Raw genomic sequence first — 14,367 nt, 5'->3', positions numbered from 1 at the left:
ATCATTGGCTTTAATCTGTTGTTTGTTTTGCCAGTACATTTTAGCACACTAATTAATTCCACTTGACAGCATTGTTTTCCAGTGCACTTCCTTCCTGCCACAGTCAACATTCATTTTTTCTGTCTCTTTATTTCATTCCAAAAATATTTATCAAACTCCTGTTATATGCCAGGAACTATATAATACAATGGGACAAGAGATATCCTGGCTTTCAAAGAACTTAAATTCTTTGGGGGGAGAAAATGTAATTTCAAAATGGCAAAACGAGTTATGGTTGGGAAGGACAGAGGGCCATGGGAACTTCTGGAGTGAGCACCTAAAATGGACCAGTGGGGTCAGAGAAGCTTCCTGAGGAGCTTGTGTCTAAGCTGAGAATTAAAGGACAAGTAGGGGTTACCTGGGTAAAGGGGGAAGAGAGCATTGATTCAGGCAAATAAAAGAACATGGACAAAGACCCAGGTATAAGAAGAACCATGGTGCTCTCGTGGGACTGAGGGTATTCGATGTGGAGACTGAGTTCTGGTAGGGGATTTGTCAGAGAGGAGGCAAAGAGGGGAGCAGGTACCAGTTCAGGAAGGGCTTCGAAAGTCATCCTGAGATACATTATCCTGAAGGCAGTTGTAAATTCCATATCAGTCAGGAATTGGGATGTAAAAAGCAAGTCACAGAGTATTAATATCTTTTTACCTCTCTCTTAGACGACTTAGAATTACACATTGATATGTTAACTGATTTGTTTATTTTCTGAATCAGACGTGGAAGCTCCTCAAATCACCTGTCCTGCGGACATAGAGGCTGAGACTCAGGAACAGCAAGACTCTGCTAATATCACTTGGCAAATCCCAACAGCTAAAGACAACTCTGGGGAAAAGGTAAGGTTTGAGCAAATATTTGCATCCTTTGTCAGATGGATTCTAAATGCACTGCAAATATGTGTGCTGTTGAAAACTTACTAATACTCTAATGATAGTGCTCTCTCTAGCTGTACTCCTAAATGTTAATGCCCCATCCGATAGAAGAATGATCAACCTTGAATTTTTCATTAGAAATTTCAGATGAAAATCTAAAAACGGAAACCCTTCATTCTGCGGATTCGTTGGCTGAGAATTCTTTGCCCCTTCCTAGGCTCTGAAGATCTTTTAAGAAAAAGAAAGATGGGGACTCAATCTTAGTTCCTATTTTTAAGCATATGTTTTAAAATATGATCCTGAAATGATTGCCTGTTGGCCAATCTGAAGAAGATAACGTCAGTGTTTCTTACTCAGCTTTTTTAAAACCAGCGTTATTCAGAACACAGTATTTTAGTATTGTATATACAGTAGCTTGAGATAATTATCCATCAGATGCTAGGAAAGGAATTAGGAATTTAACACCCTCTTAAATCTATACTTTTACTGTTCACATACATGAAGATGCCCTTAAATAGTATATAGTTTTTACACCTGCATGTAAATATGTATGTAAGTTGTGTCATTCAAGGACATGTGCCATTCAAGGACACACACACAAACACACACAATATGTTCTGATAATTGTGTTGAATAAACACAATATACTTTAAAAAATCAAGATAACTTTTTTAAAGTGTATTATTAAATATAGTCATCACTCTGTATATTACATCTCCAGGACTTATTTATTTTATAAGTGGAAGTTTGTACATTTTGTCCACCTTCACCCATTTTGAGCACCCCCATACCCCTCTTCTGGCAACCACCCAACTGTTCTCTGTATCTGTGATCCTTTTTTTTTTCCTGCCACTTATTAGCGAGATCATATGGTATTTATCTTTAGGTAACCAAAGACAAGGTAACTTTTAAATCTGATTTTAAAAGTGTAAATGTAAATTATAGTACTTACTGTACTGTAGCTGATGTGTGCATTGAGTGCTCCCTCGTATGTAGTTTCCACATTCTATTAAGAGGCCCATGAAAACATGCATTACCATCATTATCGTCATCATCCTGGTCATTGTCATCAAATACTAAGAAGAGTGCAGGGACATACTTCAGGATCCATGAGAATTTAGACTAAATGTAGCACCTGTGTGTTGAAGTATTTTTTAAAAATACAATGGAAAAAACCAATGGATTTGACCTCCAAAATATTTCTCAATTTTTTAAAATAAATTTATTTTTAAAATTATTTATTTTTGGCTGCATTGGGTCTTCGTTGCTGTGCGCGGGCTTTCTCTAGTTGTGGAGAGTGGGGGCTACTCTCCGTTGTGGGCAGGCTTCTCCTTATGGTGGCTTCTCTTGTTGTGGAGCATGGGCTCTAGGTGCACGGGCTTCAGTAGTTGTGGCGCCTGGGCTCAGTAGTTGTGGCTTGTGGGCTCTAGAGCGCAGGCTCAGTAGTTGTGGCACACGGGCTTAGTTGCTCCACAGCATGTGGGATCTTTCCACACCAGAGATCGAACCCACGTCCCCTGCATTGGCAGGTGGATTCTTAACTACTGCGCCACCAGGGAAGTCCCTCAATTTGTATTTTTAATAGTTCTCTAGCAAACTAGAGAAAAATGCTTCAAATATGTCAAATGTTAGAATGTTTATTATATCACATATTAATATAAATTTATCTTTATCACATTATAATTTTCAAATGGACTGAAAAGGCAAACATATGGTTCAAAAAGGGAAGAATATATCTATATCATGCAATCATATGAGAATTTAATCTTATCATAAGACATTAAGAAACTGCAAATTAAAACAATGACCTCATGCCATATTTTTGATTTACCAAAAGGTAATGATATTTAATATAGATCAGAGAACTTTGAATGGGAACTTTGACAATGATACTATCAAATACTAACAATGGGAATGCAAATTTTTACCATGATCTGGGAAGTAAATTTTGTATTATCTGTCAATAAAATGCTAATGACTTTGAGGTTAACAATTCTGTTTCTGGAAATTTATTATAAGTACGTAATAAAAATATTTTAAAATTATCTGTACAAAACTGTTCATCGTAGTGCTGCTTACAACATTAAAATTTGGGACCAATTTAAATGTCCTTGAATAGATTTTTCTTTGAAAAAATTGCCATGTATTTATTATATAGGTTATAAAGGTATTTAAGAGTCATAAGTTCTAAAAACTATGTAAGAGCATAAAAAATGTTTTAAGATATTATGTTTAATAAAAAAGGAACAACATTTCATATGTATCCCAACTCTATAAACTATATAGATAAATAGTCTAGAAAGAAGTATACCAAAGGCTATGTCTGATTTTTTTTTTCCTTTTTGCTATACATAAAATATTGTGTCTTTTTGACTTCACTTTGCTAATAATATATAAAACAAAAAATAATAAAAGTACTATTAATATTAACTTTAACTTTCCAAATATTTCTCTCCAATAGGTGTCAATCCACGTTCATCCAGCTTTTACCCCACCTTATCTTTTCCCAATTGGAGATGTTGCTGTCACGTACACAGCAACTGACCTATCCAACAACCAAGCCAGCTGCACTTTCCATATCAAGGTTATTGGTAAGTCTTCAAATTACTTGGGTAGGTTTGTGAAAATAATCCAGTACCCCCAAAGACTTTGCTTCTCCTTTATCTTCAACAACTCCTTTCTCACTGATTCTTCCTTCTGTCATTGAAGCCTACTGAAGCCACTTCCTCTTTGAAACCTACATACCCTTTAATTATCACTCTATCTCTTTGACCCCTTCCTATATGAGCCTTTTGAAAAGTTCCCAGTGGTTGCCATCTCTTTTGGCTTAACTGCCATTTATTCTCAAAGTCACTCAAGTCTGGCTTCTGTCTCCTTCACTCATAGAAACTACTTTCATCAAGGTTACGGTGATCTCTAGAACTAATCCTGCTGCACACTTTTCAGTCCTTATTTGACATGTTTCCATAGATTTTACATTATTAACAATGCTCTCTTTATCAAAACTGCCTCCTTCCGTAGCTTCTCTGACACCAGTCTTTCGGGGTTTTTCCCCCCATTATTCTCATTTTTCCTCCTTGATTGCTTTTTCAGGCTTCTCTTCCTCAGACCAACTCTCAAGTGTGGATCATCCCCAGGATTCCAGCCTTGGCCCTCTTCTCTTTCTTTCTCTCTAGTTTTCCTGGTAATTTTGTTAACTGACAGCTCCCAGATTTCTATCTCCAGCTCAGATTTCTCTTCTGAAATTCAGAGCAATATATAATTCTGCCTACCGACTTTCCCACGTGGATGCCCCACAGGCACTTCAAACTCACCCAAACCTAAAATATTTCTTAGCTCAGAAAATGGAGTGAAGACCTAGCTACCATTGCAGAAATCTGGAAGTCATTCTTGATTCCTCTCCCTCCATCACCAACATCCAATACCTCATCAGGTTCTACTGGTTCCATCTCCTTAATATCTCTGAAATCTGTCCCAGTCTCTCCATCCTCACATCCCACTGCTATACATCACTCCTTCTTTTTTATTTTACTTTATTTTTTTGGTTTGGTTTACTCCATCATCTCCCAGTTGGTGTTTGTGCTTTCAATCAATTCAGTAGATACCAGATACCCACCAGCAAGACTTAAGACGTGGAGAGTATTTGAAGTGGTCTGTAGCACTCAAGAGCACAGACTCTGAACCCAAACCACTCGACTCCATAGCCAGCTCTCCCACTTAAGGCAGTGTAACCAGTCACCTCTCTGTGCCTCAGTTTCTTCATCCAGAAATAGAATTAATAAATATATTACCTTATAGGGTTATTGTGAGATTTTTTGATTAGTTAAGATATACAAACTGCTCAAGGTAGTGCCTGACACATTAAGCTCTGTGTAAATATACTAACATTTTTGTATTTTGGTCTCAGATATATTTTTAATGTTTATTTTAAAATTCAGTACATTAAATTCATTTTATTTTAAGACTTTTACATAGCCTCTTGAAATAACTAATGTGTATCAAACTGGCTTCTTACCCTAGAAATGGTAGGTTTTGGTGAAAGTAGATAAAAAGACTCATATAAAAGTCAGTCTAGTTCATGTCATAGTGCTTAGTTGTTTTTAATTGCTTTTTCAAGGTTGTTTTAAGCATGAACTTTTATCAGTCACATGAAAAATATGTTGGGTTTGTTTTTATGGCGCTGTGATTTTAAACATGAAAATGTGATTCAAGAGTTTGCCAAGTTTCATTTTTTACAATGAAGAGTCAGCATGATGAAATGTAAAAAGTGTACTCGAGTGCCTAGCTAGACACTAGCTGAATTTTCAAATTATGAAAGAGAGAGAGGAAATGGGAGGGAGGAGGGGACAGGAGAAGGAGGGGGAAAGAGAGAGTGGGGGAGAAAGGGAGGGGGAGAGAGAGACACAGAAAATATTCCAAAGCCTACATTTTCTTGTTTTCCTCAGATGACGGGGGTGTTGGTGTCTTAATGATAAATGAGAGGAAATAGGAACGCTTTTGCTTAACATTCCGCAGAGTGCTGCCTCACTTGCTTTGAAAGGACTTTCTCTCCCTCTTGGAGACAATGCATCTGCTGGTACCTCCAATTCTTTGACAGTCATTGGCCTCGTCTTGTCTTACTGCTCTCCTGTCCCTGAACTTCAAGTTTAAACTGTTTGGCTAAAATCAGAAAAATTTAGAAAATCTTGGAACTATTTCATTTGCAATTTCTTTTGGGAAAATAATAAATACTGTTGGATTTGTAAATTTAACTATGAATTGGCTTGATTCAGCATTCTCAAAGTGCACTGACCTCCTGCAAGCATTCCTTCATTCTTTTCTTTATTCAGCAACTTTTTCTGAGCATCTGTTATGGGCCAGGTGCCGTGCTAGGCCGTGGAGACCTAACTGTGAGCAAAAGAGGCTCCATTGCTGGTTGACAGTTTCCTAGGCTGAGTTTACAGCCTAGGAAAGTAGTAAACCAAAGATCCTGTGCTAAGGAAATGACAAACATGAGGAAAAGAGAAAAACTGAACATTTATTCATAAGACTTAGCTTAAAACAAAAATCTGTATATTCTCCAGAGGTAGAGCTCGTTTAATTTCAGAATTATATGTTTCCATATGTCATTGATAGTATATCATCCTAGTCTTGAGGCCTATGACTATAATTTACCAGCTTAATGACCTAAGGCAAGTCTCTTAAATTTGCCTGGTTTAAGATTCCTTACCTATATAATTAGAAAAGTAGTATTCGTCCAGTCTCCCTCAAAGGCATGTTATTACAGATAGAAGGACATTGCAAAAGTGTAAACATTAATAATTATGTTAAAATTTCCTCCTTTACACCTTCTTTATTGTCCTTTACTGACATCCTAAAAATTCCACCACATTCCGTCAGAGCTTTGAAACCTGGCTCATCTGCGCCGCCACCTCAAACCCCTCCTTCAGTGTAGATTACAGTGCCCAGCAACAGACACACAGTTCTTTCATTTCTACCATGGCTTTCACCCCCTCTCCACTGTAGCCCCCCATTCCCATGTCCACACCCTGTTCTTTGTCTTTACCAGGAATTTATCAACCTTAGGAATCTTAGACTCCGGTGTCCCATCTATGGACATAACCTCCTGGCCTTCCAACAATACAGCATCCTCACTTACATCTTACGTATTCTACAGCATGGCTCGGATCTCTGCCCATTGGTCCTTCCATTTAGCATCTGTCAGCCCTTCCGTTAAGAGGAGGATCGTGGGAGTGATCGCAGTGAAATGACTGCTTTGGTCATTTCATGCCTTCCAATTATCTGGGAAGATTTTCTACACTTCTAGGTGGATCAGCTCAACTACCAGTGGCGAAACTCACAAATTAAATGCTCACCGTATCCTGAATTTGCCTTTCATACTGCTGTGCTCATGGTGATTTTAGCAATCTGGTATTTCTTCTTCAACAGGCAGAGGGATGTATAGCAAGAATCAGCTTTTTCTTTTGATGTTGAGGGCAGGGATGAAACATACCTCATCATCAAAGGGACCCCAGGGCCAGCCTTGTGTCTAACAAGGTCAAGGTTCTCTGCCAACACAAGTGGACTTCAGTTCTCTCTCGCAACCTTCCTCATCGGTTTTGAACATCAACTGTGACTTCATTCTCTGATTTCATGTTCTTTAGATGTAGAACCACCTAGCATAGACTGGTGCAGATCCCCACCTCCAGTCCAGGTCTCCGAGAAGGAGCATGCTGCCACCTGGGATGAGCCTCAGTTCTCGGACAACTCAGGTGAGAATGCAGAGATCGTGTTGTCAGTATGTTACCGCCGAATTCTGCTTTATTTTAAAAAGCTTTTAAAAAGATAAAAGAGAAATGAAAAGCAAATTACATCTAAATAGAAGGAATAATTATATAAGGTAATACGTTTTAATGCTAGGCTAATTATATATAATTTAACATTATTAATCTTACCTATCCATGGCTTTTCCTTTCATTCAGTATTCAGTGGACATTATTAAACAAGATATTTACAAGATGTTTTATTTGAAAGTGTTCTAATAAATTCATTGAGTCTCTAAGCTTCCAGTGTCCTAAAGACATAAACTATGCATCCTATTGGTAAATCTAATGCAGTTCTCTGTTTTCATACTCAGTTCTTAAACATTTGTCAAAAAAGTTATAAAAATTCATGGGAAAACAGAAAAAAATGAGCTAATGTAGCTGAAGTTCACTTTAAAGCTTTGACCAAAGCCCCCAAAACAGTAGGAATGCAAGTTAAATAGATTTCTTAATTAAATTTCCAGTATTCACAGAGACTGACCTATTCAAGGAAAATAATTTATTTAGTAAGAATGCCTTAATTTAATAGGTTTTTGAGTCAACAATTTCTGTGTTATAGCATAAGATTATATCTTTTATTTTCTACTAGCGGCCAAATCAGTACAAATAGAATGCCCAGCTGGTTTGTATAAATAGAAAATGAAAATTCAAATCAAATAAAGTGACTGCACACAATAACCCCCAAATTGGATTCCTTCTTTCCCCTTCTTTCCTTTCTAGGGGCTGTGTTGGCCATCACCAGAAGTCATACACCAGGAGACCTTTTCCCTCACGGGGAGACGGTAGTGCGGTACACAGCCACTGATCCCTCAGGCAATAACAGAACATGTGACATCCACATTATCATAAAAGGTATACTCTGCATAAGCCTCCAAAAATCTAGTTGAACTTGATATATGTAATCGCTGTTGCACTCTATTTTGTGAAAGAAAATAGGCTATGAGCAGTAGATGTTTAAAGTTAGAATACTGACAGATTTTATCGAGATTTCTGATGATTATTCCTTCACTTCATGGTCAATAGAAATATTGTCTTCCGAGGTAGTCTTTAATTAATGACTTACTAACATTTTTTTCCAAAGTTGTAAAGTATTGTTGTCATGATACTATTTTGAATGCTTGAGGAGACAGATTCAGAAAATGTATTTCCTATGTAATGTTATCTGGTTTTCATTTTTCTTAAAGGAATGCCAAAAAATAACTCGCAAATCAGAAGTACTTTATCTTTTCATAAAATATGCACAGTTACACATAGGTAATTAATTACCCATAATTACACATAGGTACAGTTTTTTAACTATACCCACCTAGGAATCAAAAAGCAGACTTGGCAACAATCCCACACTAAGGATTTACTGTGAGAGTTTTTCTAGGAGTAGTGGCGGACAGGAGGAATCCTTTTCAAAATTCAGCTTAGACTCCTGGATTTTAATTTGTATTTCTTATACCACTGTATATGAGTAATACAATTTTTTTTACACAGGTTCCCCCTGTGAAGTTCCATTTACACCTGTAAATGGGGATTTTATATGTACTCAAGATAGTGCTGGAGTTAACTGCACATTAAGTTGCTTAGAGGGCTATGATTTCACAGAAGGGTCTACTGACAAGTATTATTGTGCTTATGAAGATGGTATCTGGAAACCACCATATTCCACTGAATGGCCAGACTGTGCTAGTAAGTTCTAATTATTTTCTGGACTCCTTTCATATGTGTGAATATGTATTTGTCTGCCTATGTGTATAAATTTCTAAACATTAAAGGGAAAAATTGCTTCAATATAGGGATTAGGTTTGGTGAGTGGAAAATGGTGCTGTGAATTTGAAGTGTTTGCAGATAAGAGAAATGCTTGTCCCTTGACTTAAGATATTAGCCCCCCAGAGTCTTGCTATTCATCGGATTGCTATAGGATAAGACTCAGTTTATGGCAAAACCATCTTGGCGCTCTCATTTTTATTTACCAGAATTATCCGAAGAGACTTGTCAGCATGTCATTCTTGACTTGTAAACTTCAACTTATAAAGTATAGTCTTAGAGTCTTTAGAAGAGCTTATGTTTAAAGTAAGAGCCAATATACGTGATGCAGTGAGAGATCAGTCGCATTCTCTTTAGAAGTGATTTAGATTTAGAGCTATTCTGTAATCTTATATATTATTATAAAAATAACCCAATATCTTTGTCTAGTGTAAATAATATTTTCTGGAGTGAATCTTTGATCTAGTACTGTAGATGAAGTTTAAATGCCAATGTCTTAGAAGAAGAGTAAAGCCCACTTACTTGAGCTATTTTTTTCCCCAAATTTGGGAAGCAAATAAAAGTGATATCACTCACCTCTATCAAAGATTTAGACAGTAGGATTTTAATGGTGACGCTATTAGGAGACATCGTCTCTGAATATTCCAAGACATCTTGCTGAGTCTAAATTCTAAGCTTCTGATCCAAGGAAAAATTTATCTTTGTGAAATTACACTTTCAAGAAATAGAATTTCACATAATATTCAGAAAATTTTCAATGTCTATTGGTTGAAAATATAATAAACATATAAGTTATAAGTTTACATAAATATAAATGATAATATCTTTGATGCAGCTAGGATTTTTCAAAGATTCCCAGGAATATAATGAGGAGAATTTTTATATCTCTTTTTCTCTTAAATGTTCCTTTTTTTATATGATTGGAAGGTAAAGAATAATATATCAAAGCAAACTTATCACCGGGTAACTGGGTACAGAGCTGCTTGGCTCATGGTTTATTATGATCAATTAATGCCTGGAAACGTTCCTTAACTGTCATCTTTTGTTTTTATAACAGTCCCACAAATCATGTCAGGATTAAAATACCAAGTTACAGTTAATTGCACAGAAAATTAAATCGTTGTTTTGAAAACACTAACCAACTGGAGCTGTTTTTTTCCAACATTTTCCAGTAAAACGTTTTGCAAATCATGGGTTCAAGTCCTTTGAGATGCTGTACAAAGCAACTCGTTGTGATGACACCGATCTGTTGAAGAAGTTTTCTGAAGCATTTGAGACCACCCTGGGGAAAATGGTATGTCAGTAGCATTCCTTTGTTGCTTGCCATATTTGAAAGGATACTCGCTGTTGAGTTTTTTTGTAACCTCTCTGGGTCACCTGCAACAAAAATTCTTTGTCCTGATGATTCCCTTCTTCTTTGTGGCCCAAACTTGCTCCTCATATTTAGAATTATTCATAGGTTTTTGGACTCTGGAGTGAATTATATGTAAATCTGTGTTAAAGCACTTTGAATTTTTTAAAACACTCCAAGTCAGCAAGGAAAGCTTAGGGTCCATGTGGTTTGAGAATGTCTGCTTTGTTATTTAAAGTATGACAAAAATGCCATTGTAGACTATATTTCTTTTACGATGAGGAGATCATTGAACATTTAAAGGATTTTCTTTTTCATGCGTTTTTGTTTAGGACTCTTTCAGTGATTCCAGGAAAGCAAAACAATGTATTTAACTGTATTGAATGTCTTGAAGGCAGGAAATGATGACATATATATATATATATATATATATATATATTTGTATCTGTAACAGAGTTGAGTGGCTTAGATTTTGGATAGATTCTGAAAGTAGATGTAGTAGTAGTAGTAGATTTGATACAGAGTGTGAGAGAAAGAGAGGCATCAAGGAGGCAGAGTGTACAGAAGCATAGATACAGGAGTGAGTCCACATGGTGATGTAAGTGTGTGAAGGAAGGATCTTTTGTGACTATTTGATCTGTGAAAAAAGATGCGGAATGATCAGCCTGGAGTGTGGATGGGGAGGAGTTGCTGGAGGTTTGAGAAAACAGAACATGGTATAAAATAATTTTCTAGGAGAGCATAAATGAATATACTAGGGAAATGTAGTAGGATTGGCAGTAAGCAGCATTGTGTTTTCTCCTAAGCTATAGTTGAGCATGTGGGTGCAAATGTGGAGAAAGCAGAGCAATGAGTTTAACCAGGGTTAAAGGTTCTCCAGGCAAACAAATTGAGGAGGGTGCATGCACGGGAGTAATTCATGGTGGTAGACCATGGGATCCAAGATGGGCAAAAAAGGAAGTGAAGACATCAGGAGCTGAGAGACAGTGAGGAGGTGGGTAGCATCAGTGGATTATAGATTCTGATGAAGTCAAAGAATTGTTGGATTCTTGGGAGTAGGAGAAGGTGCAGTTACTGGTAACGACGAGGTCTGAGGGTATGATCGTGAGACATACCCTCAAGTGTATGTCTCATGTATGTCAAGTGACAAAGTAGAGCTGGAAGACGGAAGAGGAAGTGAGACTCCAAGGTGATAGAAGGATCAGCTGGGTGGATGCAGAAATCACCGAGGGCTGTGACAGGGACGGTTACCAAGCGTTCTCGGAATGAGACGGTAACTCAGAGTGGGGGAGGGCTGTAGGTGATGGCCACAAGGAGGGTCAGTGTGTGGTATAGTTGACTGCAGGAACTTCAAAACTCTTGAGGCTTCAAGGAGGTTCATGGGAGCGTGATCTGGAAACAGCAATAAAGAGTGAGGAGGACACTTCCTCCATGCCCACCACCTAAGAAAACTAGGAAGTCAGGTTTCATTGAGAGCAAAAATGAAGAGAATATAAAGAGAGGAGGTTAAAAAAAATAATAATAATAATAGGAGATTGGCTGATTACTGACTGTGCATTTCAGAGGGCATCAAGGAGGGTTTTGAGGACTTGGAGAAGGGTGGGAGATAGGGTCAGAGAAAAGGGATCTAAAGAGCCATTAATAAAATGTTGTAAATCAACTGCACTTCAATTTAAAAAAAGCCAAATGGGGTGAAAGTTAAGAGACAAGAGATATCCCAAGAGTCCTGGGTTTCTTGCGGTAAGTGATATAAACCGAAAGAAAAGGCATGAGGCTAATCCTGGTGGTCCACAGGCACTTAGAGGAGGTAGGGGAGGGCATGGAGGAGGGTCAGGAACCTTTTTAAGAACAGACAGAGCTCTAGGGCCCTCCCCTCCCTCCTACTGATGGAGATGTGAAGGCCAGAGGAGCAAAGGACTTATCCAAGGCACACCCAGATGTGAAGTACATTTTGTCCTCTTCATTTTTTATTTGCAGGTCCCATCATTTTGTAGTGATGCTGATGACATTGACTGCAGACTGGAGGACCTGACCAAAAAATACTGCCTCGAATATAATTATGAGTATGAAAATGGCTTTGCAATTGGTAATGAAATTATTTAGTGTGGGTAGTTGGCAAAACTGATCTGCAGACTAAGAAAATCATTCCAGAAGAGTGGGGCAAACTGGAAAAATGATCTTTCATTCATTTATTCATCAAGTATTTTAGGATGACTGGATAACTTGATACTGTGCTTAATGATCTTTATAAATATATTACATTTGGGGTATCAAATAAATTCTTTCAAAATATTAGCCAAAATGCCTCAGGATGATAAAAACTAAGAAAACTAAGTCACATTATGACTGTAAAATTCAAATATTCATATGAGATCTTAGAAGAGAATAGTAATAACTGTAAAGTACTAACAGCAATTTTTATATGGCATTTAACTTAAATTGCAAGTAAGCCATTTATTCAAGTCTAATATACCTTCAAGTGGAATTCTGATGTTTTCTTCATGTAGAGTCTGAACACTTTTTTCTTGTTTTTTTTTTTTTTGAGATATAATTGACATATAACTTTTATTAAAGCTACTCCAAAGTGTGCTATGTGATTTTTTTTGGCTGGTTCATCTGGCCATTTAGCTTACTGTCTTCAGATTTCTAGACTTCAATTGTGTCTCTCAATTAACAAAATTGTCCTTTCCAGTAATTATCTTTATTTCATTCTTATAAAACTGTCCAGAACTTGCAGAGTAATGTTTTAAAATGTAATAGTGATAACAAAATAGTGTTGTGTTTAAAGCACATGAACTCTACAAGCAACTAGTAAGGTCCGAATCCTGGCTTCCCCACCAACTAGGTGTGTGGTCTTGAGCCCAAGTCCTCAAACCACTCTGTGCCTCCATTTTCTCACCTGTAAATTGGGTTATATAAGAGTACTGAACTCATAGAGCCATTGTAAGGATTGAATGAGGAAGTACAAGTATAAATAAAGTGCTTAGAAGGTTGAGATAGTATTAATTCACATGACAGCAGACATCCTTTTTGTTTCTGACACTAGTCATGTTTTTAGTGATTCAGCATTGAGTGATGTTGAATGTTGCTTTAGATTTTTAAATTTAAAAATATTATTTGTGCATATATGTTTATTGCAAAAATTTGAAAAATGCTAAAGAACAAAGAATGATATTGAGATAACCTGCAATCCCAGAAATAATTCTGTTAATATATTAATGAATATGTAACCGTACGTGCATATGTATGCTGACCCATACTATTTTGTAAACGTGGATTTTTAGGTTAGATTTTATTCAGGACATTTTTATGTCATAAATATTATACTTCAATACAATTTTAATATCTACATATTATTTTATCAGTTTGCCATAATTTATATAAACAATTTCCTATTGTTAGGCTTTAGGTTGTTTTCCAATTTTAACTATTACGTACAACTTCTCAGTGAACATATTGGACATTAAAATTTTAGACAGAAAAACACAAGGTGACACTGGCAGGGGAGCTGGCAGTGGCACATCTAGAATAACAATGCCTCTTCTGTCACACATGACCCAGGTTTCCCTCAACCCCCAGATTGTTGAGGTAGGTTGCAGGGGTGCAGGGATACACACAGAGGGAGTCAGTTGTCATCATGATGCTTTGAGATGGGTGATGTTTGTCATCCTAGAAGGATCCAGATGGCATGTGGTACAAGTGATCCTAAGAGACAACCCTTCCTCCTTGAGTGTCCTCACAACAGAGTCACAAGATCAGCGTAATAGTTATAACACCTTGGCAAGTCATAATGTATGGAAAATAAAAGGCCAATAAATATATTAAAATTGTTTGATCTTATAATAATCATGTAATTCAAATGAAAACTAAAATGAGATGCCATTTTTGACCTGTCAGATTAACGAATTTGAATAAGAATCATAATACCCAGAGCTGGCAAGGGTGTCAGGAAAAAAAAATCATATTCATATATTGTGTGTAGAGGAGACATTGAAGGGCATTTGACGATATGTATCTAAAGGATTAAAAATGCTCGGAGCCAGAAATTCCA

General features: G+C 36.9%; 1 protein-coding gene across 1 annotated transcript in view; it reads left to right on the top strand.

The window, feature by feature from the left end:
* SVEP1 (sushi, von Willebrand factor type A, EGF and pentraxin domain containing 1) overlaps positions 1-14,367 on the top strand; it is a 183,779-nt gene that overhangs the window by 83,582 nt on the left and 85,830 nt on the right. The window contains exons 8-14 of the mRNA XM_036856266.1: positions 754-872; positions 3,370-3,499; positions 7,052-7,159; positions 7,931-8,062; positions 8,693-8,887; positions 10,138-10,259; positions 12,294-12,402. Of these exons, the coding sequence (XP_036712161.1) occupies positions 754-872; positions 3,370-3,499; positions 7,052-7,159; positions 7,931-8,062; positions 8,693-8,887; positions 10,138-10,259; positions 12,294-12,402 (915 nt within the window). The remainder of the gene's footprint in view (positions 1-753; positions 873-3,369; positions 3,500-7,051; positions 7,160-7,930; positions 8,063-8,692; positions 8,888-10,137; positions 10,260-12,293; positions 12,403-14,367) is intronic.

This window comes from Balaenoptera musculus, chromosome 6 (assembly GCF_009873245.2).
Source record: "Balaenoptera musculus isolate JJ_BM4_2016_0621 chromosome 6, mBalMus1.pri.v3, whole genome shotgun sequence".
NCBI classification, from domain to species: Eukaryota; Metazoa; Chordata; class Mammalia; order Artiodactyla; family Balaenopteridae; genus Balaenoptera; species Balaenoptera musculus.
This window is presented reverse-complemented; position numbering and strand designations above follow the sequence as displayed.